Source organism: Aspergillus karnatakaensis (genome assembly GCF_047715665.1).
Source record: "Aspergillus karnatakaensis strain CBS 102800 unplaced genomic scaffold BJY04scaffold_4, whole genome shotgun sequence".
In the NCBI taxonomy this organism is placed as follows: domain Eukaryota; kingdom Fungi; phylum Ascomycota; class Eurotiomycetes; order Eurotiales; family Aspergillaceae; genus Aspergillus; species Aspergillus karnatakaensis.
Window position 1 is genome coordinate 198,707 of NW_027395716.1, and position 24,914 is coordinate 223,620.

Here is a 24,914-nt window from a genome sequence, read left to right on the forward strand (position 1 = left end):
GAACGGTGGCATCGAGGTTGAGATACTCAAATGGAAGGCAAGACCAAACCCATATAAAGACCTGCCATATTCTCCCTGTCTGGGTCTGGATCACTTTTCATCTCACATTCGTTTATGTCGCTCCTTAAAATTTTATTTTCACATCATACGGACGTTGCCATTCTACGCTCTTTAAATATTCTTTGTCAGACTGGAGGCTATGATGGTCTTTACAAATACTGCTATGGCCTTTTCGGTCGCTGTGCTTTTGCTCTTTGGACCTGGAGCTCATGCCACGCCGGGGTTCAGAAAACCAGCAAGTCCTGGCTATAGCAGCTCCAACGTGTGTCCAGAGCGATGCAGTGTTTCTGGGCCCAACACGGGGAACTGGTCCGTGTATCCAGACTTTAGCAAGATTAGAAAGTGTCCAGAAACAATGTTCTATGACTTCTCCCTTTACGATCAAGTGGACAGCACGGACAGAAAGCACCGCATCCATGCCTGCTCCTCTTTTGGCCCCGACTTCGCAACGTTCTCTAACGCGAGTGTCCGCATTGCGTCGTCTAACAACCTCGCAGTGTTGACTTTGAGATTGGGTGGTGGGATGAGGGCTTTGGTCTTGCAGCTCCCGGCATCCGTTCCCTCGTCAGTCAGATTCGCAAGTACGTTGAACGAGGACATGGGACCACCGACAGACCCTTTATTATCTACAGCCAGTCCGGCGCAGCTACGATCGGTTTGTACATCGGACAAGGTCTACTGCACGAGGGTATCAGCGAGTCTGCGCTGAAGCTATTCGAAGACAACCTCCAGAATCTCAACGTTTCGACCCCAACCCTGGCAATGCAGCTCTGCGAACCGGACTACACCAGTTCTCATATCTTCGGTATCATGGCTACCAGCAACGGGACGTTTACCCCCATCCAGAGCGCCATCAAGTCTTGGGCTACCGCTGCATGTCTCTCATTCTCCGGATCTACCAACATCACAGGCACAGCCATGTTCACTACACCGCTTCCTCATAGCCCCAGCATCACCCCCAACTCGACTATCCACGCCAGCAACGTCACCACCAGCTCAACCATCCAACGCAGCAGAATCGCCCCCAAGTCAACCATCCAAGCTAAATTACTACATCGCCGTGACGAATGCCGGACCATACAAGTTGAGGGAGGGAACGGATGTGCCGAGCTTGCGGCGAAGTGTGGCATTTCAGGAGCTGACTTTACAAAATTCAACCCCGGTCCCAACTTCTGCTCTACACTCAAGGCAAAGCAGCATGTTTGCTGCTCCAGTGGAGACCTCCCTGATTTCAGACCTCAACCAAATGATGACGGCTCTTGCCATGCATATCAGGCCCAGGCAGACGATAACTGTGATAGTCTTTCCGCTGAATATGGTCTGACAATGGAGGATTTGGAGGACTTCAATCAGGATACCTGGGGTTGGAATGGCTGTGATCCTTTATATAAGGATACTGTTATGTGCCTTAGTAAAGGCACTCCACCATTCCCTGCCCCTATCGCCAACGCAGTCTGTGGTCTACAAAGACCAGGCTCCAAGCCTCCAACTGATGGGTCTGATATTGCTGAGTTAAACCCCTGTCCGCTAAACGCATGCTGCAATATTTGGGGGCAGTGTGGAATAACCCAGGACTTTTGCATTGATACTAGTACTGGACCGCCCGGCACCGCCGCACCCGATACGTATGGCTGCATTTCCAACTGTGGCCTTGATGTGGTGAAGGGCTCTGGTTCCGGGGAGATTAGGATTGGATACTACGAAGGATATTGCCTGAGTAGAAAGTGCCTCTACCAGGATGCCTCTCAAATCGACGGGTCCTACACTCACCTCCATTTCGGTTTCGGCACATTGACACCCGATTATCAGGTCGAGGTTGGTGACGTGCTTTCAACATACCAATTCCACCAATTCAAAAAGATCAAGGGTCCCAAGCGCATCCTATCATTCGGTGGCTGGGAGTTCTCTAATAGTGATGCCACTTATAAGATCTTTCGCACTGGTGTTCGCCCTGAAAATCGACTTCAAATGGCAACAAACATTGCCAACTTTATCAAGGAGCATGATCTTGATGGGGTTGACATTGACTGGGAGTATCCAGGGGCTCCTGATCTCCCCGAGTACGACCCTGGGACGCTTGATGAGGGTCCTAACTACCTTGCATTCCTTGTTGTTCTCAAGAACCTTTTACCTCCTGGAAAGTCCATCTCTATTGCTGCTCCATCTTCATACTGGTATCTCAAACAGTTCCCAATCAAGGGATTATCGCGGATTCTCGACTATATCGTCTACATGACCTACGATCTTCACGGCCAATGGGATGCGCATAATAGCAATTCTCAGGAAGGGTGTGAGACTGGCAATTGCTTGCGTAGCCAGGTCAATCTCACTGAGACGAAACAGTCACTAGCGATGATCACCAAAGCTGGTGTTCCAGGCGAGAAGGTTGTTGTTGGAGTTAACAGCTACGGACGATCATTCAAGATGGCTACAGCCGGCTGCTGGGGTCCTGACTGCCAGTTTACTGGTGATCGACTCACTTCCCATGCGCTGAAGGGCAAGTGTACTGATACTGCTGGTTACCTTGCCGATGCTGAGATTGCAGAGATTTTGTCGGATTCGTCACGCGTTGTGAGGAGCTTTGTCGACCCCAGCAGCCATAGTGATATCCTGGTTTATGATAATGACGAATGGGTTGGCTATATGAGCTCCGTGACGAAAAGAACACGAACAAATCTTTATGCTTCCTGGGGCCTGGGCGGAACCTCTGACTGGGCCACGGATCTGCAAGAGTACCACGAGCCTCCGCCGCCTCAAACAAAGTGGGCCGCGTTTTCCGCGTCAGTGAAGTCCGGGGAAGATCCAAAGATTGACAAATCTCGCAATGGAAACTGGACCGACCTGACGTGTGATGACGATGTTGTCCGATTTCCCCGTCAGAAAACTCCCTCAGAACGGTGGAGGATAACCGGGGCCAACTCTGCTTGGGACGACATAGTAAGGATCTGGAAGGAAACTGATAGTGGAACATATAACTTCACCGAGTCGATGTCGAATACGCTGGGCATTGGGGAACTCAGTTTCTGTGCCAAAACCATTGCCGCTAGCTGCAACCCAGTGGATTGCGTTGACAGGAGGCTGTCGGGGCCCGGCGGCTTATTCATCTGGAACTCAATCAGTCAAATTCATGTGCTATTCAAAGAGTACGATCGACTTCTTTGGAATGCTGCTAGCGTTCTCAGCTTACAAATCGACGACTTGAAGAACAAATTTGCCCCCCTTCCAGAGGAGGATGTGCCCCTGTGGCAGGAGATCATGAGCAATCTGCTTGTCCTGGGAGGCATGGGAATTGTGGGCCCCCTTTTCGACAAACTCCTCTCACAACGCGATTGGTTCTTGCAAAACGACAGGAAGGAAACAACCACTGCCACGGTGATGACTATTCTCGACCAGACTACGTCTGTCGCCAGGGACCTGCTACCTGGAGGTGAGCCCGGAAAATGGACGCCCGGAAAGCAAGATGAATTCTCAGCTTATATGGGCCAAGTTATCTTGGGCTGGTCTAGTTACACCGCTCTTGGATTGGCGAATTTGCTCGAAGAGCCTGACGACGACGCACTTGCCGCCCTTTGGAACGTCATTTCCGACGGAAAGCTCATCGTGGGTAAGCGTGATCGTGAAGTATCCGACGTTGGAGACCTAGGTCTCGACATGCAGGCCAACATTCTCAAGTGCGTGTTTGGGTTCACCATTCCTGCTCTCTGGCGGGCGGCCGGCACGCATGCATTTGTTCTCACCACGGGGTCAACGTGTTATGAGAATGTGGAAACCCAGACCATTACTTCGAGGAGATGGAGGATTATCTTGACGCCGACACCATGAAAGCCACCGGAGAATGCATAGACGACAATCAATACTACCTGGTCTTCCCTGAAGGCGAGTCTGAAAGATGCTCATGTCAGGTCAACGATGGGGGTCCATGCAATGAGGTCTGTGTCCGAGGAAAGTTCGCGGCTCCGCCAGGCCTGAAATATCTCGATGGGACCAACTTCGGCGGGATCACGAAGAGGGAGCTGATTCGGGGGTCACTCCGAACCTGGTCTGCTAATAGTTACGAGAACTCCAACGCCTACCCAGATGCATCCAACACCGACACTATCAAGGACCTGTTGAGTGTGGATGTCACGACAGGAGGCTATATGCGTATTGCCGTCTGCAGCGCAGCCAGTGCTTATCAAGCGTGGGACTTGGCAAAACCCGGTGGCACTCCGTTCTACCCTTGCGATCCCGCCCCAGGCCGAGATTATTGTGGTCTGGCAACGTTCGAGGATCAAACCTCTGATGCTTCGCCGAGTATTGAGGACTGCCGCACCATTATCAGGAACATCGAGGGTAACCCAGCCACAAAGTTCACACATATCGTTGGTGGAAAACCTCACCGCGAGATCCTCGATTTCGGTTCGTGCCATTTCGGAGTCGAGGCCGCCGTTGTCAACGGCAATGCCGACTTTGACGTTGGAGGGCAGGACGCCATTGACATCATCAACGATGCCATTTCCAAGTTCGGCAGAGATGGGAAGGTTGGAGCCAAGGGCTTCATGAACTGCAATGGCAATATCAAGAGTCAGGCTGTTGAGTGGGGGATCTATTAGACGACACCTTTCTTTTCTCATCTGTATTTTATATATTCAGTCTTTGACTTGTCGGTACATGTTTACTCGTCGGTCTGAGATTCGTCTTGACAATTAGTTTCTCATCATTATCGATCACAACCTTTCGTTAATCTTATTGTGAACAGTTGCGTCTCAACTTCCAAGACCCTGGAATGCCAACCACTTGGCTACAACGCCTCCAGCGAGAAGCTAAACAGTCTGTCGAAGATTACCATCGGCCTTGAGATCATTGTTAGTGAGCATTGCACTGTGCTGACTGGCCTCGACAGCTTGGGCACCGAGGTCTGAGAGCTAACCAGCTCGTTATAACAGCCAGCGAGTACGTATGTGATCATAGCAAAGCCCTGTAAGCTATATTGAGCATGATTGTTGCCGCTTTGTGACAGTTCTTAAGGTTCAATTTAGCTTCTAAGCCCAATATTTTTGGATTGTTCTTCAAGGAGCGGCGTTTCGCAGGACTTGGCCGTTGATCTCAGATTCGATCTCAATTTATCGAAGAATCTGTTCTTTCTCAGATAGAAACTGAGTATTGGTCACCGAATGGTCATGCTGCACACATGATGAATCAATCAGTATGTTCTCTGGTCTTCTGTTGATTGGGAACGGACATACGAAACGGGCCAGAACATCAACGCCCTCATCTACCCTTACCAACGCACACAGGACACGAGGGCTCTCCGGCAATATGTGGAGGATGGGGAGAGCGACCATTGGGAACAGACTCTGAAGCGCAATGGGCGAGCGAAATGACACTTCAGACTGCACAAAGCTCATGCCATAATCAATCCAGTACGAGAACAAGGACTATTTCCAGTTGGACTACCACCATTCCATCTCGATGAACTGGACTAGAGTTTTCCGAGATCCAAATCGGCACAGTTGATGTGCTGATGCCCACGCCGAACCCCGTGATTAATCTGCCCGCTATCATGACACCCAAGTTTGAAGCTGCTGCTTGGGTTGCGGCGCCTAGAGAGCTTATGCACGACTATTAGTACCGAGTGGATTGAATGGGATGGTTACTGAATGCCATACCAACAATCACACAGCAGCAGGAGGCCGTAAGCATAATTCGTCGTCCCATCCTGAGACCACAGATGGCGGCGACGACAGCGCCAGAGAAAGCGCCCACTCTAGAAATAGCAGAAGTTGTGCCGATTATAGTATCGGTCGGCTGGTGTCCGCGCTTGGTCATAGCCAAAGAGGATAAAATTTAGGCGTGTGGCAACATAGAGCGCGACGCGCATGCTTGTAATTTTTTTTTTTTTGCGCAGGAGAGGGGTCTGATCAGGCTGCTGAGTGATGCTTATATTCATATTTCATATATCTACCTACCATTCTATCTTGATAATGACAGCCAGTCCAGAGTTCCTGTTAACCACGAGATAATCCTTCGCCCCGCTTGATGGAACTTACTTAGGGTCGACGTTGCCGATATCTGCATCTTGTCATGCCAAATAATCGATAGGTTTGAAAGCTGTACAAACCAGAACCGGGATACTCCGTAATGCACATCAATTGAATAAGCATTTGCCTTGACTTATAGTTTTGCCTTTACCAAGAATCAGCACATACGACCACAGGGAGTGGAGAACAGGGCTTCCCGTCCGCTCAGCCGTACTTAAGCCACTCGCCGGCTGGTTAGTAGTATGGTGGGTGACCACATGCGAATCCCAGCTGTTGTATGTTTTTTTACTCGCGTAGCGAGTACACAGGCGACCGGAGGGAGCGGAGCGAGCATCTATAGTTTTGTTTTGTTGAGTTGTTAGCAATCCTAGTCCCAGGTATAGACCCCACCGCTCACCAGCCAAGATCGACCTCATTCTTTATTCTTCGCCAAGGGTAAACCTTTTTTGTGTCTCACTAGCATTGCTCGCTGCAAGCGCAGCAAGATGCATCCGAAACACCAAGCCCGATTTACCGGCTGTCCAAAGGAGGGTTAGGACACGCCTTGTCACCATCCTGGTTATTGCTCGGATTAAACACGTTGCCCGTAAGAAACGGCTTCTCTGAGGCTGTATGCCTGCTTGTCTTTCACCGCGTCGGACTCCAGCAATTCCCCCACAGCGCTTGTCGATACTGAGAAGGTCTCTGGCCCATTTGATAGAGAGATAAGGCTACAATATGGGCAGAGCGAGCGAACATATCTAGTAGTATTGCATGATCGGTAGGTATGACATCATACCCATGTGGGTGGCTTGCGATAATATAACTTCCACTCTACAACAACTGCATCCTCCCTACTTCGCGTCTGTAATCTCTCATACTTCTTCATATCACTCCCTCAGTTGGCATGGCTAGATCTAAGCTACTGGATTTGGACTCCCTGGTCATCCAGAGCATTGTTGATAATAAGGTTGATCCCTTTATATCAGATGTAAACCATTCCACCTCATCTTCTTTTCGGCCGACTCCGACTCAGAAACTTACAGAGGAAGTAGAAAAAAGGTGCCTTCCAGAGGGCGAAGGGGATTTCTCTCATTATTGTAAGTGTGATGCACGGGACTACCTGCAGATAAACTGGCTCTACTCATAGAATACCCTCGATGGGAGCTGGGCTTACTAATTAGTTTTCCCCCTAGACGGCTACAAAGGGCATTAAAAGCCACACAATCCTATTTGATACAGGCCCAGATGAGCGAGCGTGGGTTTATAACTATATTCGCTTGCGCGCAGATATCCCGCCGGTGGAATATATCCTCTTATCGACTTGGGACTGTCACACTTCAGGTATTTGATTCAGTAGTCGTAGAGACGCTCAGAGTGGATTCTCACTAGATACGATGCGGATGGGCATAGGAGCGCTTACTGAGGCCATCAAGACTATCAACAAACTCAATCCCAGTGAGTCCGACCAGGGTCCGGCGCATCCGCTGCCCGTCGACTGTTTACCGTTTCAATCCTGCTCTTCGGCGCACCACATCCTCCGTCCCCGTAACCATGTCGCAGATCGCGGTGAGATTGCGAACGCTGGCGGCGAGCTCTTCGAGACCACAGAGCCACACACCATCCTCGACGACATGTTTCTGGTTTCTGATCCGCTACTCACGGCCCGGAAACCACATTCAAGAGCTGCGGAGAGCATTTTTCACCATAATCACACCCATACCCAAAGCTCGCAGGGTGGACGGCTGCTTATTTGCAGCTTAAAGGGTCGGTGACTTCCCCTCCGTTCCTCATCCACCTGACAGGAAATGTGTGCTAACGCGCTTGCTCCACCCATCACAATAGACAAAGGCCTAGTTGTCATAACCGGATGCAGCCCGGTGGGACTAAAAGTAGTATCCTCACATGCCATTAATTTGGTTTGTGGGCCAGACGCGGGGAACGATACACAAACCCGAGTTCATGCCCTCGTTGGCGGATTCCACATGGACGAGGCCGAGGAAAACGAGTTGAAGGCCGCTGCAAGAGACCTGGAGAAAATCAGCCCGGATTTCATACTTGGAGGAAACTGTACGGGACTGAGGCTACAGTTGGAGATTGAGGAGAGTCTGCCAGGGAGGTTTGTGCGGTGTTTCTGTGGAGGCAAATATATATTTTGAGGGTGATATAGGACAATATAGACTTTGGCTGGTCACCTGATAGGCAAGGATACGAGCGGCTGAATCCCCCGCTGCAATCTTCTTCGGTTCTCACCTCTCATCATGCGCTGGTAGTTTCTAAGACTGCGGCTATGGACTCTCCCACTGACGTTTCAACAATCATTTGCCCCTTAGGTATCCAGCGGTCGATGCGCGGACTGATCCTGAAGCTCTTCCTGGCCAACTTTGTCTGTCTTTGTTTCTACTTCCACTGTTACCACCAGCGCGAAGGACGGTATCTCACTCTTGACGCTATTGTCTTTTTTATAGCGCCGTTAAATACTGTATTGCGGTATAGCGCTGCGCTGCTCAGTATCGCTGGTTATGCATGCTATGGCATTGTGTCTAGCTTCCGAGTCCAGGATGGTCCCATGCAACGCGAAGCCACTATCATAACCACCAGGCGCGCCTTGTCTTTATTTCTCGGGCAGAGGAAAAGTCCGGATTATGATCGCTATACATCGTTTCTTGACGGCGTATCCCCAAAATCGGAGCGAATCGCAGGTAAAATCGGGCCTGTGATACCAGCTCTAGGATTCATCGTGCAGTGCTGCGGCGCGATATACCTGTACAACCGCCGCCGCCAGTGGAACGGAGCAGCCATGATCGATGAACAGATCTTCCAACTCGCATATGGCGGTCTTGCTCTCGGGATCCTGTCCGCGGGCTACACCCTTCGCCTCCCATTCTTCAAGAACGCTATCCCAGACTCAAGAGACTCGTACATCGAGCATATAATACACGCCCTGCGCGACCAAAGCGACGACACCGAGTTCCTTCGCAACGAGCCCGCATTGATTCGGCGCAGCGTGTACCTCCTCAAGAGCCTCGCCTTCGCGTTCCTCGTGCAGCTCCTCATCCTGCGCAACCCCGTCTTTGTCGACAAATTCCACGAGCTCATATCCCCAATTTGGTGGTTGTGGGTCCTCATCCTGGGATTCCTCTCCGCCGTCTCGATACTTTCAGCGCCGCCACTGCCGCGTGGACTGCCGACAGAAGACAAGGCTCTGCGCAACGCGGTGCTATTCTGCTCGTTTTTTATCTACTTAGCGCTGGGCCTGATGCTTACAGCCGGTATGGTTGGCGCGCTGGTGTGGCATCTCTCGTTCTATATCCGGCTGGGGTTGCAGGTGGCGGGGTTGCGGAATGAGCCGCTGGACGAGCCTTGTCCCTTGCTGAGGGCGGATTCTCAGGCGGAGTATATTTGGTGGTTAGGATGATCTCGTGGTTTAGTTCGGGTTCTTGATCGGAAGTGTACGTTGTTTCATTTGGTATACAGGTTTTTAAGGCCTTTAAGGCCGACTGGACGATATCGTGGCTGAGCGATATCTTTGTCAACCGTAAATCCCGGCATGTTGACAGAGTAATTCTATTTCTCCTCGTATCCAGCGCAACGGTTACCAAGTCAAACAACGCTATATATAGAAGCACTTGGTCTTATAGGCTGATATCAACACGGCTGTTCAGAAGAGCAAAAGCCACCTGCAAATAAGACCACCCCAAGCCAGACTTCCAATGTGCCTCAATAGAAGAGTTGATGGATCATTAAGCTGTCGATCACACGGGACCTCATCGAGAGGTACCTACCCCAAGCGCACAGACCATTCACCGCACACTTACGAAGCAGCCTATCAGAGGCTCAACACAACGAGAGCTGCATGAGGGGCACACTAGGCCGGAAATCCCTTGATGAGCACGAATCGTGAACCCATCTCTTGCAGTTTATCCTTTTCGTCTCCTGATCACACCCGTCTTCGCAGAAACAGAAATATCACCACATTTCATCCACCCATGGCATCGGTGCCGCAACCTCTGCCGTTGCGAGTCATAATCATCGGCGGCGCCATAACGGGCCTTACACTCGCGCGCTGCCTCGAGAAAGCCGGGATCGACTACATAATACTAGAAAAACACACCGACGTCCTCACGAACCTCGGCGGGACAATCGCGTTGCTTCCCGCGGGCTGTCGGGTGCTCGACCAACTCGGCGTATATGACCTGCTTGAGAACTGTAAGAGTGACTTGCGCGGGCTGGTGACTGCGCTCCCTGACGGGCATGTCTACCGCAAGGAGACGTTTGGGATGTTTGGGCCGAAGTAAGTACGCTGATTGTCTATGCTCGATGTATGTATTGATAGAAATTAATTCACAGGCTGGGCTATCCACTTACATTACTTCACCGAAAGGACCTTCTGCATGCGCTTTATACCTCGCTAGAGGATAAGTCAAGAATCCATGTCGGCGCTAAGGTTGTGGATGTCGCGCCGCAGGTAGAGACCGAGGTGGATGGACCGTTGTGCGTGACAATTGCTTCAGGCGAGGTGTACACCGGCGATGTTGTCGTAGGCGCGGACGGGGTTCATGGGGCCACACGCGAGCATATGTGGCGTATAGCCGATCTCCAACAAACCCCGGAAGGAAGGACGAATCACGCAAGAAAGGAAACGGGCGCAATGACGGTGGACTATTACACGATACTCGGGGTTACACCAGCGACAGATTCCTCGAGAAGGCTGACGGAGCTTATCCGGCCGGGTGACATGTACATGCGGTGCGACAAGGGTGTAATGCTGACATTAATCAAAAATCCAGAGGGCTCGGTCAACTGGTTCGTCGCTTTCAAGATGGACAAGCCATGTGTTTATCCGGATATCCCTATGAAATTCTCGCAGGAGGAAATCAGAGCCAAGTTGGAAGAGTATGCGGAGTGGCAGGCTTGGGGTAATATCGCTGACAACAGCGACATTAAGTTTCAGGAGCTGTGGAGGGATAATCCGAGGCTGTCGGCAACGCACTTACAAGAAGGAGTCTTCGATACCTGGTCTCGCGGTCGGATTACATGCATCGGGGATACTGTATTCAAGGTTCGTCATGTTTATATCGCGTGCATATATAACAACTGACAAGCCGCAGTTCACGCCCAATCTTGCTCAGGGCGCAAATCTATGCATCGAGTCTGCAGCGGCGCTCGCCAACACACTGCACGGTATCAAGGCCTCCGGGCATGCAACAACAGCAAATATCCACGAGGCACTGGAGGTATATCCAAGGACCCTGCAATCCAGGATTAAGCGGCTGGGTGTGATATCATACCACACGACACGAGTCCACCTGCTGGAATCACGCTTCCTATTTTACGTGGCCCGCTATATCCTACCGTATGTCATGGAACCATGGGTGCAGTTTGGTGTTTTCTTGAGGGAACATGGGATGGCAGTTACGCTTGACTACCTGCCGCGTCCAGAGCGGGACAGACTGGCTGCCGACAAGCGTGCGAGGGCATGGCGCTACTGGAAGATAGTCGGTCAATTTGGTCTTGGACTGATCCTGGGGATTGGTGCATTTTGTTGGTTTCGTTTATGCTAGGGACAACATTTTGTTCCTGCGCATATCGGATTGGCATCATCAGCATAATCCGCGCGGGTGTGGAACTTTTTCGTCGCACCAGCTTGAGGCAGGAGGCTATCGTGATGCTCGGCACTACATAACTGACGGCCAAGACGATGATCAAACTCTCATATAGTGGGAAGGCAAGCTTCAATGGTGAGGTGGACGGCGGCTAGATCTGGATATAATTCTAGTGGCCTGAGCGTTCCTGCTTTGGCATGCTCCGTTTCAACTGTCTAATAGCTAGGACTGGGCGTAGATGCCTACAGCTGTGATCACGGTCCGACAAGATCAAAATCAGCGAGGAATGTCTCCCCAATACTCATCCATGTCAATCAGACAAGTTATTTCCTCGACGCCTCAACAACAGTGGCCCGCATAAGATCCCTCTCCTCGCGCCCACTCGAGTCCCCAAACAATTCATCCAACTCCTCCAGGGTCTTCCCCCTCGTCTCGGGCAGAATAAAAACAGCCCACAACCCGGCAAGGAAACAGAACGCCGCGAAGAACAAGTACGTGCCGTAACCAATATCCGCGAGCATGGGCGGGGTTGCGATCCCGACTGTGAAATTTGATAGCCAGCCTATGGACGTTGCCAGTCCGACACCCTTGGAGCGTGTAGTGTTCGTGTAGACCTCCGGTGGGAGCGCCCAGCCCAGAGGGGAATAGGAGAGGCCGAATATGATGATGAAGACGAAGGACATGGCGACGCAGGCCCAACCCGCCGCGACGTTGGCGGACCAGTCTGCAGAGTACAGTCTGGATAGTACGGCGATAATGATATAGGCGCTTGCGGTGCCGAAGCCGCCGAGGATTGCGAGCGGGCGTCGGCCGACGTTATCAATGACGAGAAGGCAGATAATTACGGCGACGAGCTGAAGGACGTTGAAGACTCCAGAGAGCACAAGGGACATTTCGCTCGTCTGCCCGATTGACTCGAAGAGCGTCGGCGCGTAGTAAATAAACGCGTTGATTCCCGAGAACTGCTGAAAGAAGGTGACCCCGCAGGCGACTATTGTACGCCGCCAATTCCGGCGGTGAAAAAGGTCCAGCCATGAGATGAGCTCGAGCTTTACACCAGTTACACCCGGGTGACGCCTCTCGTTGAGCGCGCTCTGCACCGCGGTCTCAAGAAGGATGCCCTGGTATTCGGCATGCACCCGAGCGTCCGTGGACGGAAGTCCGCGCAACTTGCACAGACTGGCCAGACAATCGTCTGCACGATCAACCAGAGCCAGCCAGCGGGGTGAGTATGGAAAGAAGTGGATTGCAACACCGAGCACTGTCGACGGGAGCATCTGCAGACCCAGGGGAAGTCTGAAGCAAGCTTCACCTGCCATGAATCGTGTGCCGAAGGTGATCCAGTAGGACACCACGACGCCGGAAACAATAGCCACTGACTCGAGTACCAGCAGTGTTCCTCGAAGGTTCGGCGGCGCGATTTCGGCAATATAGAGAGGCGATCCCTACAGGAGACCACAGGTCAGTCAGGCAAATATGCGTAGGAAGGTAATCCTCACCATGGCCAATGCTCCCATCCCTACACCACCAATGGCTCGGCCTGACACGATAGCCGCATAATTTGGGGCAGATGTTTGGATGATCGCTCCGATATCGAACACAACCACCATCACAGTCAGGGCCCATTTGCGGGAGATCCTGTCGGACAGATAGGGCATGATCAGACAGCCAACGAGTGCACCGAGCAGCAGCATGCCAGTCATGAGCCCCTTACCAAACGCGGATTCCGCTTCAGGAAAGACGCGGTGAAACTCATCCATGACATGCATGATGGAAATAACACCCTGGTCGTACCCGAAGGAGATTCCGCCGAGCGACGCCAGCGAGGCGGCGCCAAAGACGTATCCCGAACTCAGGATGCCCCGGATGCCATTGTGGCCGTAGGAGATTGAGTCGAGAAATGGCGGCTCCGGGCCAGATTCGACGTGCTCGGTTGCCGCGGAATCGGTTTTCAGGGGGTCATCGGTTGAAGAGGTCGTTGCCATGATGAAGAATGGAAGAATGAGATGTACAGGACTATGATGAGATTTGATAGGAGTAGTGATTAGTACAAGACACGGTGTACCGGATGAGAACGACGGTTTTATAGTGAATCGGCAGGCTTGCCGGGCAGCAGTCTGGGGAGAAGCTCCCCCACGGGACAAAACCTTTATCCGACTCCATCCGGCTCCAAGGCTGGGGATATCTCCACTGCCCAAGCCTGACTCGCTTTTTACTGTATCCGGCAGCCACCGGCGAGCCTAATGAACTCTCTTTGCATGTGGGGTTCGCGACTTTGCAAGAATTCTTCCCCTATGAGCAACCGGACATTGCCCGAGCATGTTGTATTGACATCATTCGGGGTATATACCTTTGAACGAGGAGAAAGAGGGGCCCCGATTCTCACCTCCAACTACCGCCACCATCAGTGCCTAGCATAAAGCAACCCGACCATCCCCTTGAGTCTGCAATTACGATTTGCTCTAGTATCAAGATGACGCCTCATACTCATTTCAAGCTAAACACCGGTGCCCAGATCCCCGCTGTGGGACTTGGTATGATAGAAGCACTGCGTTCACAGTTTGAGTTCCGCTGCTGACGGCTTAACCAGGAACCTGGAGGTCTGAACCTGGCCAGGTGCGCCAGGCAGTCTCGTTTGCGCTGAAGAGCGGATACAGGCATATTGATGCAGCATTGTAAGTCTTCTTTAACATTTACCGTCTGCCCTTGTTGCTGCGGCGTGTCATCAGGCTAACATGTCACTCATAGGATTTACGGTGCGTTGTCCAACGGATCAAAACCTCTGATGTGGACTAGATATCTAACGATACTAGGGAATGAACATGAAGTCGGTCAAGGCATCAAAGACAGCGGTGTCTCCCGCGAGGATATTTTCATCACCAGCAAGTTGTGGAACACCCACCAGCCCAACGTCGCAGAGGGGCTACAACTGACGCTCGATGCACTGGGCACGGGCTACCTTGATCTCTACGTTGGTGACTGTCTGCTTCTCTCTAATTCAGTGCCTAATGACAAATATGCCAGCTCATCCACTGGCCTGTGCGCCTCGTTCCCGTACGTCCTCTACCCCCTCTGATCTTTTCCTTCTCAGACCGTACATGAGCTAATCAAACAAACGCAGAACGAATCCAGCCCCCTCCTCCCCGTAAACCCGGACGGATCCCGCGCCGTCGACCGCTCCTGGGACCAGAGCGAAACCTGGCGGCAGATGGAGGAGGTGTACAAGTCCGGCAAAGTGCGAGCGATCGGGGTCGCCAACTGGTCAATCCCGTACCTCGAGGATCTGAAAAAGAAGTGGACCGTTGTGCCTGCCGTCAACCAGGTTGAGCTTCATCCATTTCTGCCGCAACATGCGCTTAAGGAGTGGTGCGATAAGCACGGGATTCTTCTTGAGGCGTATTCGCCGTTAGGATCGCAGGGTGAGTTTCTCTGTTTGTATTCGATTCGAGGTGCTATTTCTTCCATTCTGTTCCCTGCTAAGACGACTTCTCAATCTACTAGGCGCCCCCCTCATGTCCGACTCGACCATTCAAGAAATCGCAACGAAGAACAACGTGTCGCCGGCGACTATTCTAATCAGCTACCACGTCAACAGGGGAACTGTCGTGCTGCCGAAGTCTGTTAGCGAAAGTCGGATTGTCAGCAACAGCCAGGTTATTGACCTCTCGCGCGAGGATATGGACGTGCTGGATGGCCTGGCTGCTACGGGGAAGGCGAAGCGGATCAATACGCCGCTGTTCGGATGGGATCTGGGATTTGAGGATTGGTATAAGCAGTAAATATCTTTAGATACATCCTTGAAAATTTGGTTTCTATCAATGTATTTTCGTCCCTTGGACATTGCTTCTCGTTAACTAGCCGACGGTCCTCGTGGTGGGCCGGATATATCTAAACCTGGTGGAATAGTATCACGATGACGGACAAATGGCTCAAATCATTGCGTATCAACACAAGTCCTAAACTTGATGGAGAGTAGTTAATAAGATCGTGATTAGTATACTAAAGATATCATGCATGAGCAGCTGACTCAGACTACAAATGCAGAAGACATCCCTCGTGGCCTTACAGGGCAATTATCAAAACGCAAAACATGTCTTCACTATATCTTGAACCTGAAAAAAAAACTGAAGATACATAAACAATTGCCAAACCATTCCTAGGCCTTGTACGGCGGTGGTGACACCCCCTCCTCAAGCGCCTTCAACCTGAGCGCCAACAGCCTCGACGCATACCTGGTCATAGGCAAGAACCCAACCATAATCCACAAATTCTTTACCCCCGTCTCACGATACGCAGTGCGGTACTCGCCTTCCTCATCAATTCCCCAAATAGGTCCAACCTGAGCTGCGATCTTCTCGCCGAGCGTGTGGCGGATTGAGTCGATCGTGTTGGAAAACCCGGTTGCAAACACCACCAGGTCGAATTCCTTCTCCCGGCCTCCGTTAAGGACGACTCTGTCCTCAGTAAATGACTCAATGTAGCCTGGCTCAACCTTGATATTCCCATTGATTATCTCCGTGCATGCGCCCGCATCGAAGTAGAACCCCCCGTTACGCGTCTGACCGAGGGTATGGTTCCCCGTGTCGCGCTGGCCGCGCCAGGTGCGGAGACCTTGCGCGTTCAGCGCCTCAAGGAGCGGCCTATCGAGATCCTCAAGAACCTTCGCTGTGCGCCGCCCAAGTTCCTCTCCTGGTCCGGTGGGTGTTCCGAACATGAGCCTATCCTGCGTCGTGATATCAGGGAGATTCCCATCTTCATCTGGCGCGTAAATTCCCATCATCCGGGGCACGGAATGTGTCAAAGACATGACGTATGTCGGAGAGCGCTGGAGAAGAGTCACATCAACGCCTAGCCGGGCGCATTCGTATGCTGTATCGAAGCCCGAGGATGAAGTTCCGACAACGCACACCTTCTTCCCCGTAAACTCGCGCGCGCTCTTGTGTGCGCTTGAATGCCGGATCACGCCGCGGAAACCGGCCATCCCGGGGACTGATGGTGTGTATGGGACGCCGCAGAGTGAGGTGGCCATGATAACATGTTTTGGGTGCAATGTTCGTGTTTCCTTGCCTTCCTTGTTGATTTGGACAGTCCACCTTCCCTGCTCATCCTGCTCGGCGCTCACGACCTCGGACTTTGTCCAGACGTTGAGCTCGAGTGCTGACGCGTACCACTGCATGTATAGGCCTTGTTTCTGTGCAGGTGTGTATGTAGGCCAGTGCTCTGGGTACTTGAAGTAAGGGAGAGCGTCTGGCCAATGCGGGAAGTGCAGCGAGAGGTATTCATAACGTGTCTTCCAGACGTCGCCAATTTCGGCGCTGCGTTCGATGATGAGGTTTTCCATCCCGAGACGTTTGAGGCGGGCGGCCATGGCGAGACCACTGTTGGGTAACTGTTAGAACTATATCTTGCCTGGGGAGAAGGGAAGGTGGGGGTCTTTTACTTTTGGCCACCGCCAATAATCAGGACTTCTGGTATGGCGGCGTTGATCGTCTCAGCGCGCTGGCTCTCCCAGCTGGTTATTCCGGTCATGTGGCCGTCTGGCGCAGGGAGCTCAGGGAACTGCTTTAGGCTTTCGGCGACGGTGTGCATGGTGTAGATTTTCCATCCGTCATCTTTGGTGAGGACGGCGTTGATAACGGCCGAGGCGTGGACAATTTCCGTCTCGAAGGAGACGACAAGCTGCAGCTTCGCGAAGTCGGGATACGGCCGGGACACACAAGGCGCAGGATCGAGGAAGCTGTAGTTCCACGCCTTCGTTTGCGGAAGAAGGTCGGTTGCTGCTTTGAGGATGTTGTCGCGGAAGTTGAAGGTGCGGAAGTCCCATGTGAAAGAGAGCTTATCGCGCCAGACACCTACACCGAGATCAAACGTCAGCTAATTAGCCTACGCGGAATATAGCAGGTGCTTTGCGTTAAAATTGATCTCACCATAGTCGAGGAACAGATCTGTAAACGCCTGCGCATCTCCCACGGATGTGGCCGCAGAGAGCCGGGAAATGGTACCCTCAGCTTCCTTCTGTGCATCGCAGTCGGCCGGGACCTCAACACCCAGGACATCGATCGTTGGCAGGCTGTGGTTGTATTTGAAGTCGTACATGAAATCATCCGCCACGGGCTTCTGGACTTGGTCGTGGTTGAAGATTGCGCTTTTCGAGGGCACGTTCGTCCCAATGAGGGGTTCGGCACGAACGGGCTCTTCAACGTAGGGTGCCATTTTCTAGGATTAAGGAGAAGATTCCACGGAAAATGTGCAGGGGATGCTGTTTGTCGGTCCGCTCTACTACGGCGCTCAACGACATAACCTATATATCCTCTCCGAGTACAACCCCACGAACTGCGAAGCTGCAGCTGATTTCGGAATCTAGAAACCGAATTGAATTGGAGTTGAATGAAAATTGCCGAATTGGGCAAGTCCCGCCGCAGGCGAGGGGTAAGTTGTAGCCTTGGAGATGGTGCGTCGCTCGGAGAACCCCCGAACCTACTCAACCATTGAATCAACGATCGGCGGACTTCGTTGTCCCCGAATATTTCCACAGCGGCGACTCTTGCCTAACTGTGCTTTCTGCGATGGCAGGTCAAAATCCGGTTGGATGGTGTGGTCCCGTACGTAGCTTGCTGCTTTGTCCTCTCTCATGGGAAGCAGCCAACTGATCCAAGCAGCAATGCAGAACTTTGTAATCACCCCGCTTCTCCAGTGGCAAGTGTGGTCTTCTCAACACACAGAGTGCCCCGCACAGTTGGAGCACGCCGTCCTTGAAACAGGGGACATTCGTCTAGCTGACCTTGAAGCTGCCAGATAGAGGACACCTAGATAGTTGACCGTTCCCGGAAATCCTTGCAATCAATTCGTTGCTTCCTTCGATCAAGATCTTAAGATGTATATACACGTGCTGTGTTCAGAGTTGCAACGATTTGCGTAGACAGTTCAATCGATCACTGGTATCATGAGATATAGAGTATGACCTAGGTTCGAGATATAGCTGCACACAACAGTCACTATAATTGTTCGATTTCGTCACCCTGTATTTTAATATGCTACACACACACTACTCCATAATCGGATTCCCCTCCTCATCAAAATAGACCGGCACCCCCTTCCGGAACGAATATTGCAACGCCGCACAGATCTTACCCGCCTCAAAGGCATCCTCAGGCGAGCAAGTCAGTCTCTTCCCATCGAGCACCGCATCCGCAAACTCTGCCAGATCCTCACGGAACGTCGCATCAAATAGCGTAAACGCATCGGGCACGGCGCGGCCACGCAGCCCATGGCCGTCACGGATCTCCAGGCCAGACACTGGGCCCGACCCGCTGATAACGACGTGCCCCTTTGTCCCGCAGACTCGAGTTGTGTCTTCGAACCCACTTGTCAGCGTGCGCCCGAGATAAGTCTTGAAGATCTTGCCGTTGGCAAACTCGACTAGTCCCCAGGCGCTGTCCGCGTCGCCGTACTTTGCGAGGTCTGTGTACACGGCTGTTTGACCGATGGCAAAGACGCGGTTGACTTGTTTCTTAGGGTTGGAGAGGTTGGATTTTACGTTGAGGAGGTAGCGGCTGGCGTCGACCTGGTATAGTCGTGGTTAGTAGATGGTTGTAGTGTGAGAGAGGGGAGGCGATGGACTTACCGTGTGGATGCCAAAGTCAAGGAAGATTCCGCCGGATTGTTCAGAGAAAGAAACAAAGAAGGCTATGTAAGGGTCAGTAGATTGTCTCAGGTGCGATCCACCAGTAGCATACCATTGGGATCTGCCATGTCAATGCCCGTCGTCTCAACAGCGTGGATCTCACCCAAGTCTCCAGCCTCGATCAGGGCTCTAGTCTGGCGATAGTTCTTGTCATCTGCACGAGTACTGTTAGCTGCAATCCTACACACAAATCACTCAATCTAGAAGAACTCACACCGTCTTGTAAAGGGAACAAGGAACGTCAAATCCGGCCTCGAAGCCGCCCTCTCAACAACCGCCTTGGTCGTGGCCACATCCACCGAAACAGGCTTCTCGCACATAACATGCAGCCCAAGATCCAGCGCCTGCAAAATCAGAGGCGCGTGTGTCGCTGTCGCGGTACAGATAAGCACGGCCTCAGCACCGCTGCTCTTCAAGCACGTCTGCGGGTCCGAGAAGTGCTTCACAGTCGACGGCAGATTATCTGCAGCCCACTTGTCGGTGCCTGGCTTTGTGTCGCACACGGCGACGAGCTCAATCCTCGGTTGTTGGAAGGCCAGAATGCGGGCGCGCAGGACGCCCAGGCGACCGAGGCCAAAGAGGGCCAGTTTCACGCGGCGGGGTTCGGAGGGCATGGTTTAGATTGTCGTAGAAGAGGTCACCGTAGGGATGGAGGGGTTGATTGCGAATTTGCATCTTTCATTTGCTCTAGCACAGTCCATATATTTAACCACAACCTCCCCCGCGCGCGGGGATTGCTCGCAACGCAAATGCTGTTCCGTAAGTGGGCCGCGGCGCCCCCTTCCATATCGAGTCATTTTCGAGCCCCCACCGACTCGGGGCATACCACGCGCCAATTCTATGGGGAAGTCCTCTAAATGTATTGACGAATCTGCCTCGCCCAGAACAACACCTAGCGATGCAGATTTGGGTGCCTGTGTTCGTCGTTGAGGGCTTTCGCACAGTTGTCATCCAGTTAGTAAATATATAACGATTTCACTCGAGACTTGGTTTTGCACATACTGGCGAGGACCATGACATACTCCACACTGGCAAGATAGGACAAGCAATGGGATTTGGCTAATTAGTTTACTATAGCAGACACTGCCCTATAACCTTCCAACGGTCCCTTTCCTTTGTCATTGCAGAGATATCAAAGGCCGTGAAGGAGACGTTCTTTGCAAAATCAAACATCGGTGGTATATTGCTATGTCCAGTGAGCGAAAGGATCGAATTTTCACCGTGAACGGTAATTATATATCTCTGTGGTTTGCTTTAGGGTTATTTTTGCAGCAGCGAAGTAGACTACTGTTCTCACAACATGCGACAAGAATAGGAAACAACATTACATCAATTCTCGTGTCTACGAACCACCCGGAGAAGGCCACTAGCGCACCAACTACTCAAAAACCGCGCTTAATAGCATCAACCCGAGACTGCATAGCAGCCTTAAACCACCCAATGGGACCCGCACCCTCCCACCCATGAGGCAATCCAGGCTGCACATGCAACTCAACCTCGACACCTGCTTTGACCAACCTGCTCGCATACGTCATATTCTCCTCTAGGAACAAATCAAGCGTACCAATATCCATGTATGTCGACGGAAGGCCACTCAAATCCTCCACGCGCGCCGGAACAGAGTTGTTCGGAAGCTCCGCACTATCCTTCTCAGCATGCCCTTCACCCAGATACGCGTTCCACGTTATAACGCTATATTCCTCCCTCCAGAGCAGCAGATCCCCACGGGGGTCGTTCTTTGTGCTAGGCACTCGGTCGTCAAGCGTGGGATAGATCAAAACCTGCTTCGCTAGCGGCGGAGAGAGCTTGCGGTCTCGCGCATTCAGTGCCACGCAGGCAGAGTGCAATCCACCCGCACTGTCGCCCATGACGGTAAGCTTTGCCGGGTCCACGTTGAGAGAGCCCGCGTTCTGCGAAACCCAGGCTACAGCCGCGTAGCAATCTTCCATGCTCACTGTTGGCGAGTGCTCGGGCGCAACCCGGTAGTCGACCGAGAAGACAGGATACCCCAGCTGCTCGGCGAGATAGGATGTCGACTGCGCGTACATGGCTGGGGACCCAGAGACCATGGCGCCGCCGTGGATGAAGATCACTGCTGGGAGGGGAGTGGAAGACTTTAAAGCGGACTCAGATGCAAAGCGGGTGATGTCCACCTTGGCGCCGTCGTAGCTTTTTGCGCTGAAGAGCTCTTGCTGGATTCCTTTGGCGACGGGATATGCACTTGAAATTGCGGGCAGGAGATCCTCGTTCAATTTTCGGATGTCGTAGATGTCTTTTATCTGTGCTGAAGGCCCTTCGAGGGTCTCTTTCATTGCGGCGTAGAACTCCGGGTCGAACTTGTGGCTGCTCATTTTGGAGAAGTTGGAGTGATGTCTGTTGTTTTCGAGGAGGAATTCGGATGCGAGGAGGATGTTAACACGAGAGATCAAGCTACGCAGCGGTTGCGACTGTTGACTGAAGCTCGCAATTGCAGATGATAATCGAAGACAATCAAAACAGAGATTGATGCTGGGGACCTCTTTATATCTCCAACTTTGGATGTGGATGAGCTCTCCGCGGGGGCGGATCAAGAGCTTCCGCGGAACATGAGCGTCCGTGCAGCTTGCCGCATCACCCGTTCTAGACGCCCAGAACCTGTCCAGTACGTATACGCACTGCCATCTAATATATGTGCTCGAAGAAATAGCTCGTCGTCATTCGCTGGACGCCCAAATTCTGGCTCAGGAGCACGACTGCTGACAAGGAAGAGGGAGACATCGCTACCACTATCATTTGGCCTCAATTTACAGGAGGGTATGGACTTTTAAGCATGATCTTCAAAGTTGGGGTGTCATGTCAAGATAAAGGTGCATTTATTACAGAGCGATCCTGCGGCAGAAGAAAGCCAGTGTGACACGCTTTGGACTCTGCTGTGTTGATATAGTTATAGGCAGCGGCACCGTCAAAGTACCTTATGCTATCTACATTTCCAGTCCGAAAAGACTGTCAAACGTGGGCAAAATGTCAAGGCTCTGAGAGGTCCCATCTAAACCCCCATCAATCAAGGTTGCGTTTCCGCCCAAAGCACCCAGGTTGCTGCCCGGTTGCGAGTCGTAGTTGAAGCTCTCCAGGATCTGATCAATGTCCAGGTCGGACCAGTGTGTATCTACTCCACTTTGAGGACCGGAAAAGTAGGTCTCGTCCGCAAGCATGTCCGCTTGTGGGTCAGTCGGGGCCGGTGGTGCGATTGCAATCTCCCTACCGACATGACTACCATCTCCGAGTCTAATCTCGGGCCCCGCAGAATTGTTGGTGTCAGTCATGGCGTAAGGATCTACCTTCAATCGCCTTACGAGGTTATTGAGGATATTGAGGCTGCGCCCAGATGCGCGGCACAAGATCTGATGCTCATGAAGAAAATCAAGACATTTCCGTAGGCTGTTGTGAGCCTCGGATCCGGGTTGTCTTTGTGCTGCGATGCGCAAGTGTATGGTGGCGCTAACGTAAACGGCATATGACAGTGCGTATGGCGCAGACTTTGCACAAAGCTTGTCAGTATATTGCTGTAGCAGAGCATCTGTACTGGATGCTGCAGCCGCGCAAACGGCAAAAGACTCGCCCGCCCGGGACTGGTTAGCAACCCGAAGGTGGCCATCGGACACAAATGGTCGATGCAGTAATGTAATAGTCGCATTGTACAGTGCACTTCTTGGTTGTGAGCAACTGACAAACGCGACTGGGGAGTTTTGCAACTTACAGTAACGAGATTGTATGCGGTAGAGCTGGTCCGTTTCCAGTCCCTACTAATATGGCGGCAAAATGTGTCGGAAGGGCCTTTCTCCAGGCCTTCAGATCATCATCCAACAAGTTCGACATGCGGATAAGCTCACCCGGGTCTTTATAGGAGCTAGTCTCTGCGTATATGTTCAAGAGAATGCGATCCATGATCACGCTCAATTTGCAGAGTTGTTCAAACGTGGAGACGCCATACCCTGGGCAGCCAAGCGATGTAGGCACTGCAGCATATCCATTCGTGCTGAAAGGCTCGAGCTCCTCGAACTCGTCCAAGAACTTTAATGGTACGCTGTTGTCATGTTCTCGAAGACGCGCGGGTCGTCCTTGGTAAACGGACTGAAGCTTGTCGGTTGCTGTTGGTGAAGTCAGTCAGTTTCCACATGAGTTGAAGAGGAGAGCAAGACAACATACCAAAGGCAGCCCAGAAGAGTCGGCGATGGGTCTCAAGTTCACCAACCAGAAGAGAAGCTCCGACTCTCGGACGGTGGCTTTCAGTGTGAAGGCCGAGGTCGATAATCATGTTGACGGCAATACCGGAGTAATGCCAGGAGAGAGATTTCTCGTCACACCAAGAGAACATGGTATTTGAAACGAGCAGAAGGGCTTGGATTGTGGTTACCTGGCTCTTAAATAGTAGCCTCGTATCCGGGTCATGCAGGTATTTTTCAAACTTGCGCCGGAATTGATGTCCAACAGTGCAACTATCTGTAGCGTCACATCGGGTATTGATATTTCCATCCCAGTCCGATGCCGCTGCTTGGAAGACATAGTCCGACGCAGAAAAATAGATTGCATTGAGGAGTAGCTTGGAGAATGAGGGCCCGTTACATGCCATGTCCCTCATGAAAGTGGACCGGTAGACGATTGGGCCCGAATGATGTTGCCGGTTCCAGAAGGTGGTTAGTAGTTTCAACCCTACTTCCGGCTCAACTCCATCAAAGTCCAGTTTCCCAGCATTTATATTGATCATCTCCATTTGCCCTAGCGAGATAACGTCAATGTCCTGACCCAGGTATCGGAGCCTCTCTACATACTCTGTCTTGTTGTTTCGGCTAGGAGCTGGCACTTCCTGTAGTCACTATTTGCCACATCAGACCCTGACACGGCGGCGTTTGTTGCGCCAGGTTCATCAAACATCGCGCTTGATGGGCCGTGAAATTGGCTCTCTTGATCAGGCTGCGGGCCATGGTGTCGGGGCGCCTGATAAATGGGATGTCGACGGTAATCGCCGACCGAAGCCGTCGAATGTGGTTCACTCAAGGTATTTATTGTGTCATCGACCAGACCATCCCGACGAGGGCAAAGGGCTACATGGCCGCCAACTGGAACCTGATCCACGCTCTGATGGTCAAGTTCTCGCTCGGCACTCCGTGCTGCAGACCCTTGAGACAACCGGCGCAGTCGTATGTTCTCTTCTTCCAGCTGTCTAATCCGCGAGTTTGAGGGCCTTGAGATCGAGGTTCAGTTTCATTTCCCGCCACTTAATCGAGGGCTGTTGACTAACCTTGCTCGCTTGACCCTCGTTGTATAGGTACATTGCTTCTCATAGGACTGACAGTTGCCGCATCGCGGCTCGATGTTGTCACATCCCAGCTAGTGGCGCCATTAGGGAGGATCCTAGTCAGGACTATTCAAGGGGCTGCTGACCTTTCTTCGCCGACAGAAGTCACAGGCGGCGGATACGCGTTTCTTTCGGCTCTGAGCAAACAGACGAGATTCTAAAGGCATTTTTGGCAATAAGTGTATTGATTATCACTCGACGGGGCACGACTGGACCACAAGGGAGGGCAG

The 24,914-nt window shown here is 52.1% G+C and overlaps 11 protein-coding genes across 11 annotated transcripts; 4 read left to right on the forward strand and 7 right to left on the reverse strand.

Annotated features, from left to right (window-relative positions):
* Window positions 1-415: 415 nt before the first annotated feature.
* On the forward strand, window positions 416-4,652 carry BJY04DRAFT_213621 (chitinase; the record flags this gene model as incomplete). Its single annotated transcript, XM_073714960.1, has 3 exons — window positions 416-510; window positions 558-3,789; window positions 3,849-4,652. The coding sequence occupies 3 exons, from the start codon at window positions 416-418 to the stop codon at window positions 4,650-4,652; spliced, it is 4,131 nt and encodes a 1,376-aa protein (XP_073575897.1).
* On the reverse strand, window positions 4,458-6,027 carry BJY04DRAFT_178472 (uncharacterized protein). Its single transcript, XM_073709745.1, has 3 exons — window positions 6,009-6,027; window positions 5,286-5,956; window positions 4,458-5,222 (listed from the first exon to the last, which is right to left on the reverse strand). The coding sequence occupies exons 2-3, from the start codon at window positions 5,445-5,447 to the stop codon at window positions 5,163-5,165; spliced, it is 222 nt and encodes a 73-aa protein (XP_073575898.1). The 5' UTR covers window positions 5,448-5,956; window positions 6,009-6,027; the 3' UTR covers window positions 4,458-5,162.
* BJY04DRAFT_98672 (general substrate transporter) lies at window positions 5,200-6,072 on the reverse strand. The gene is made up of 4 exons (XM_073721420.1): window positions 6,009-6,072; window positions 5,709-5,956; window positions 5,286-5,642; window positions 5,200-5,222 (listed from the first exon to the last, which is right to left on the reverse strand). Exons 2-3 carry the CDS (start codon window positions 5,866-5,868, stop codon window positions 5,455-5,457), a joined length of 348 nt encoding a protein of 115 aa, XP_073575899.1. The 5' UTR covers window positions 5,869-5,956; window positions 6,009-6,072; the 3' UTR covers window positions 5,200-5,222; window positions 5,286-5,454.
* Window positions 6,073-7,456: 1,384 nt separating this feature from the next.
* On the forward strand, window positions 7,457-9,477 carry BJY04DRAFT_213622 (uncharacterized protein; the record flags this gene model as incomplete). Its single annotated transcript, XM_073714961.1, has 3 exons — window positions 7,457-7,826; window positions 7,905-8,178; window positions 8,262-9,477. 3 exons carry the CDS (start codon window positions 7,457-7,459, stop codon window positions 9,475-9,477), a joined length of 1,860 nt encoding a protein of 619 aa, XP_073575900.1.
* Window positions 9,478-10,048: 571 nt separating this feature from the next.
* Window positions 10,049-11,623, forward strand: BJY04DRAFT_213623 (FAD-dependent oxidoreductase; the record flags this gene model as incomplete). The annotated part of the gene is made up of 3 exons (XM_073714962.1): window positions 10,049-10,353; window positions 10,410-11,121; window positions 11,171-11,623. The coding sequence occupies 3 exons, from the start codon at window positions 10,049-10,051 to the stop codon at window positions 11,621-11,623; spliced, it is 1,470 nt and encodes a 489-aa protein (XP_073575901.1).
* Window positions 11,624-11,844: 221 nt separating this feature from the next.
* BJY04DRAFT_229264 (sugar porter family MFS transporter) lies at window positions 11,845-13,650 on the reverse strand (the record flags this gene model as incomplete). Its single annotated transcript, XM_073719024.1, has 2 exons — window positions 11,845-13,110; window positions 13,165-13,650. 2 exons carry the CDS (start codon window positions 13,648-13,650, stop codon window positions 11,989-11,991), a joined length of 1,608 nt encoding a protein of 535 aa, XP_073575902.1. The 3' UTR covers window positions 11,845-11,988.
* Window positions 13,651-14,138: 488 nt separating this feature from the next.
* Window positions 14,139-15,444, forward strand: BJY04DRAFT_213625 (putative glycerol dehydrogenase (GCY1); the record flags this gene model as incomplete). Its single annotated transcript, XM_073714963.1, has 7 exons — window positions 14,139-14,199; window positions 14,256-14,340; window positions 14,414-14,421; window positions 14,479-14,636; window positions 14,690-14,719; window positions 14,787-15,084; window positions 15,167-15,444. 7 exons carry the CDS (start codon window positions 14,139-14,141, stop codon window positions 15,442-15,444), a joined length of 918 nt encoding a protein of 305 aa, XP_073575903.1.
* Window positions 15,445-15,821: 377 nt separating this feature from the next.
* Window positions 15,822-17,984, reverse strand: BJY04DRAFT_229266 (flavin-containing monooxygenase; the record flags this gene model as incomplete). The annotated part of the gene is made up of 3 exons (XM_073719025.1): window positions 17,593-17,984; window positions 17,106-17,517; window positions 15,822-17,043 (listed from the first exon to the last, which is right to left on the reverse strand). The coding sequence occupies exons 1-3, from the start codon at window positions 17,876-17,878 to the stop codon at window positions 15,822-15,824; spliced, it is 1,920 nt and encodes a 639-aa protein (XP_073575904.1). The 5' UTR covers window positions 17,879-17,984.
* A 726-nt stretch (window positions 17,985-18,710) lies between these two features.
* Window positions 18,711-19,963, reverse strand: BJY04DRAFT_213627 (putative NAD binding Rossmann fold oxidoreductase; the record flags this gene model as incomplete). Its single annotated transcript, XM_073714964.1, has 4 exons — window positions 18,711-19,229; window positions 19,290-19,351; window positions 19,402-19,503; window positions 19,564-19,963. The coding sequence occupies 4 exons, from the start codon at window positions 19,961-19,963 to the stop codon at window positions 18,711-18,713; spliced, it is 1,083 nt and encodes a 360-aa protein (XP_073575905.1).
* A 768-nt stretch (window positions 19,964-20,731) lies between these two features.
* BJY04DRAFT_213628 (alpha/beta hydrolase) lies at window positions 20,732-21,700 on the reverse strand (the record flags this gene model as incomplete). The annotated part of the gene is made up of 1 exon (XM_073714965.1): window positions 20,732-21,700. The coding sequence occupies one exon, from the start codon at window positions 21,698-21,700 to the stop codon at window positions 20,732-20,734; it is 969 nt and encodes a 322-aa protein (XP_073575906.1).
* Window positions 21,701-22,309: 609 nt separating this feature from the next.
* On the reverse strand, window positions 22,310-24,851 carry BJY04DRAFT_213629 (transcription factor domain-containing protein; the record flags this gene model as incomplete). The annotated part of the gene is made up of 6 exons (XM_073714966.1): window positions 22,310-23,033; window positions 23,086-23,476; window positions 23,535-24,104; window positions 24,158-24,570; window positions 24,628-24,716; window positions 24,771-24,851. The coding sequence occupies 6 exons, from the start codon at window positions 24,849-24,851 to the stop codon at window positions 22,310-22,312; spliced, it is 2,268 nt and encodes a 755-aa protein (XP_073575907.1).
* Between the last annotated feature and the right edge of the window lie 63 nt (window positions 24,852-24,914).

Bases quoted from the DNA above. Each gene is read 5' to 3' on its own strand.
- BJY04DRAFT_178472 (XM_073709745.1), bottom strand. From the start codon at position 5,447: ATGAGCTTTGTGCAGTCTGAAGTGTCATTTCGCTCGCCCATTGCGCTT. The intron at 5,223-5,285 runs GTATGTCCGTTC...TCATGTGTGCAG, and splicing joins TTGATGTTCTGGCCCGTTTC to CATGACCATTCGGTGACCAA.
- BJY04DRAFT_98672 (XM_073721420.1), bottom strand. From the start codon at position 5,868: ATGACCAAGCGCGGACACCAGCCGACCGATACTATAATCGGCACAACT. The intron at 5,643-5,708 runs GTATGGCATTCA...TAAGCTCTCTAG, and splicing joins CTGCTGCTGTGTGATTGTTG to GCGCCGCAACCCAAGCAGCA.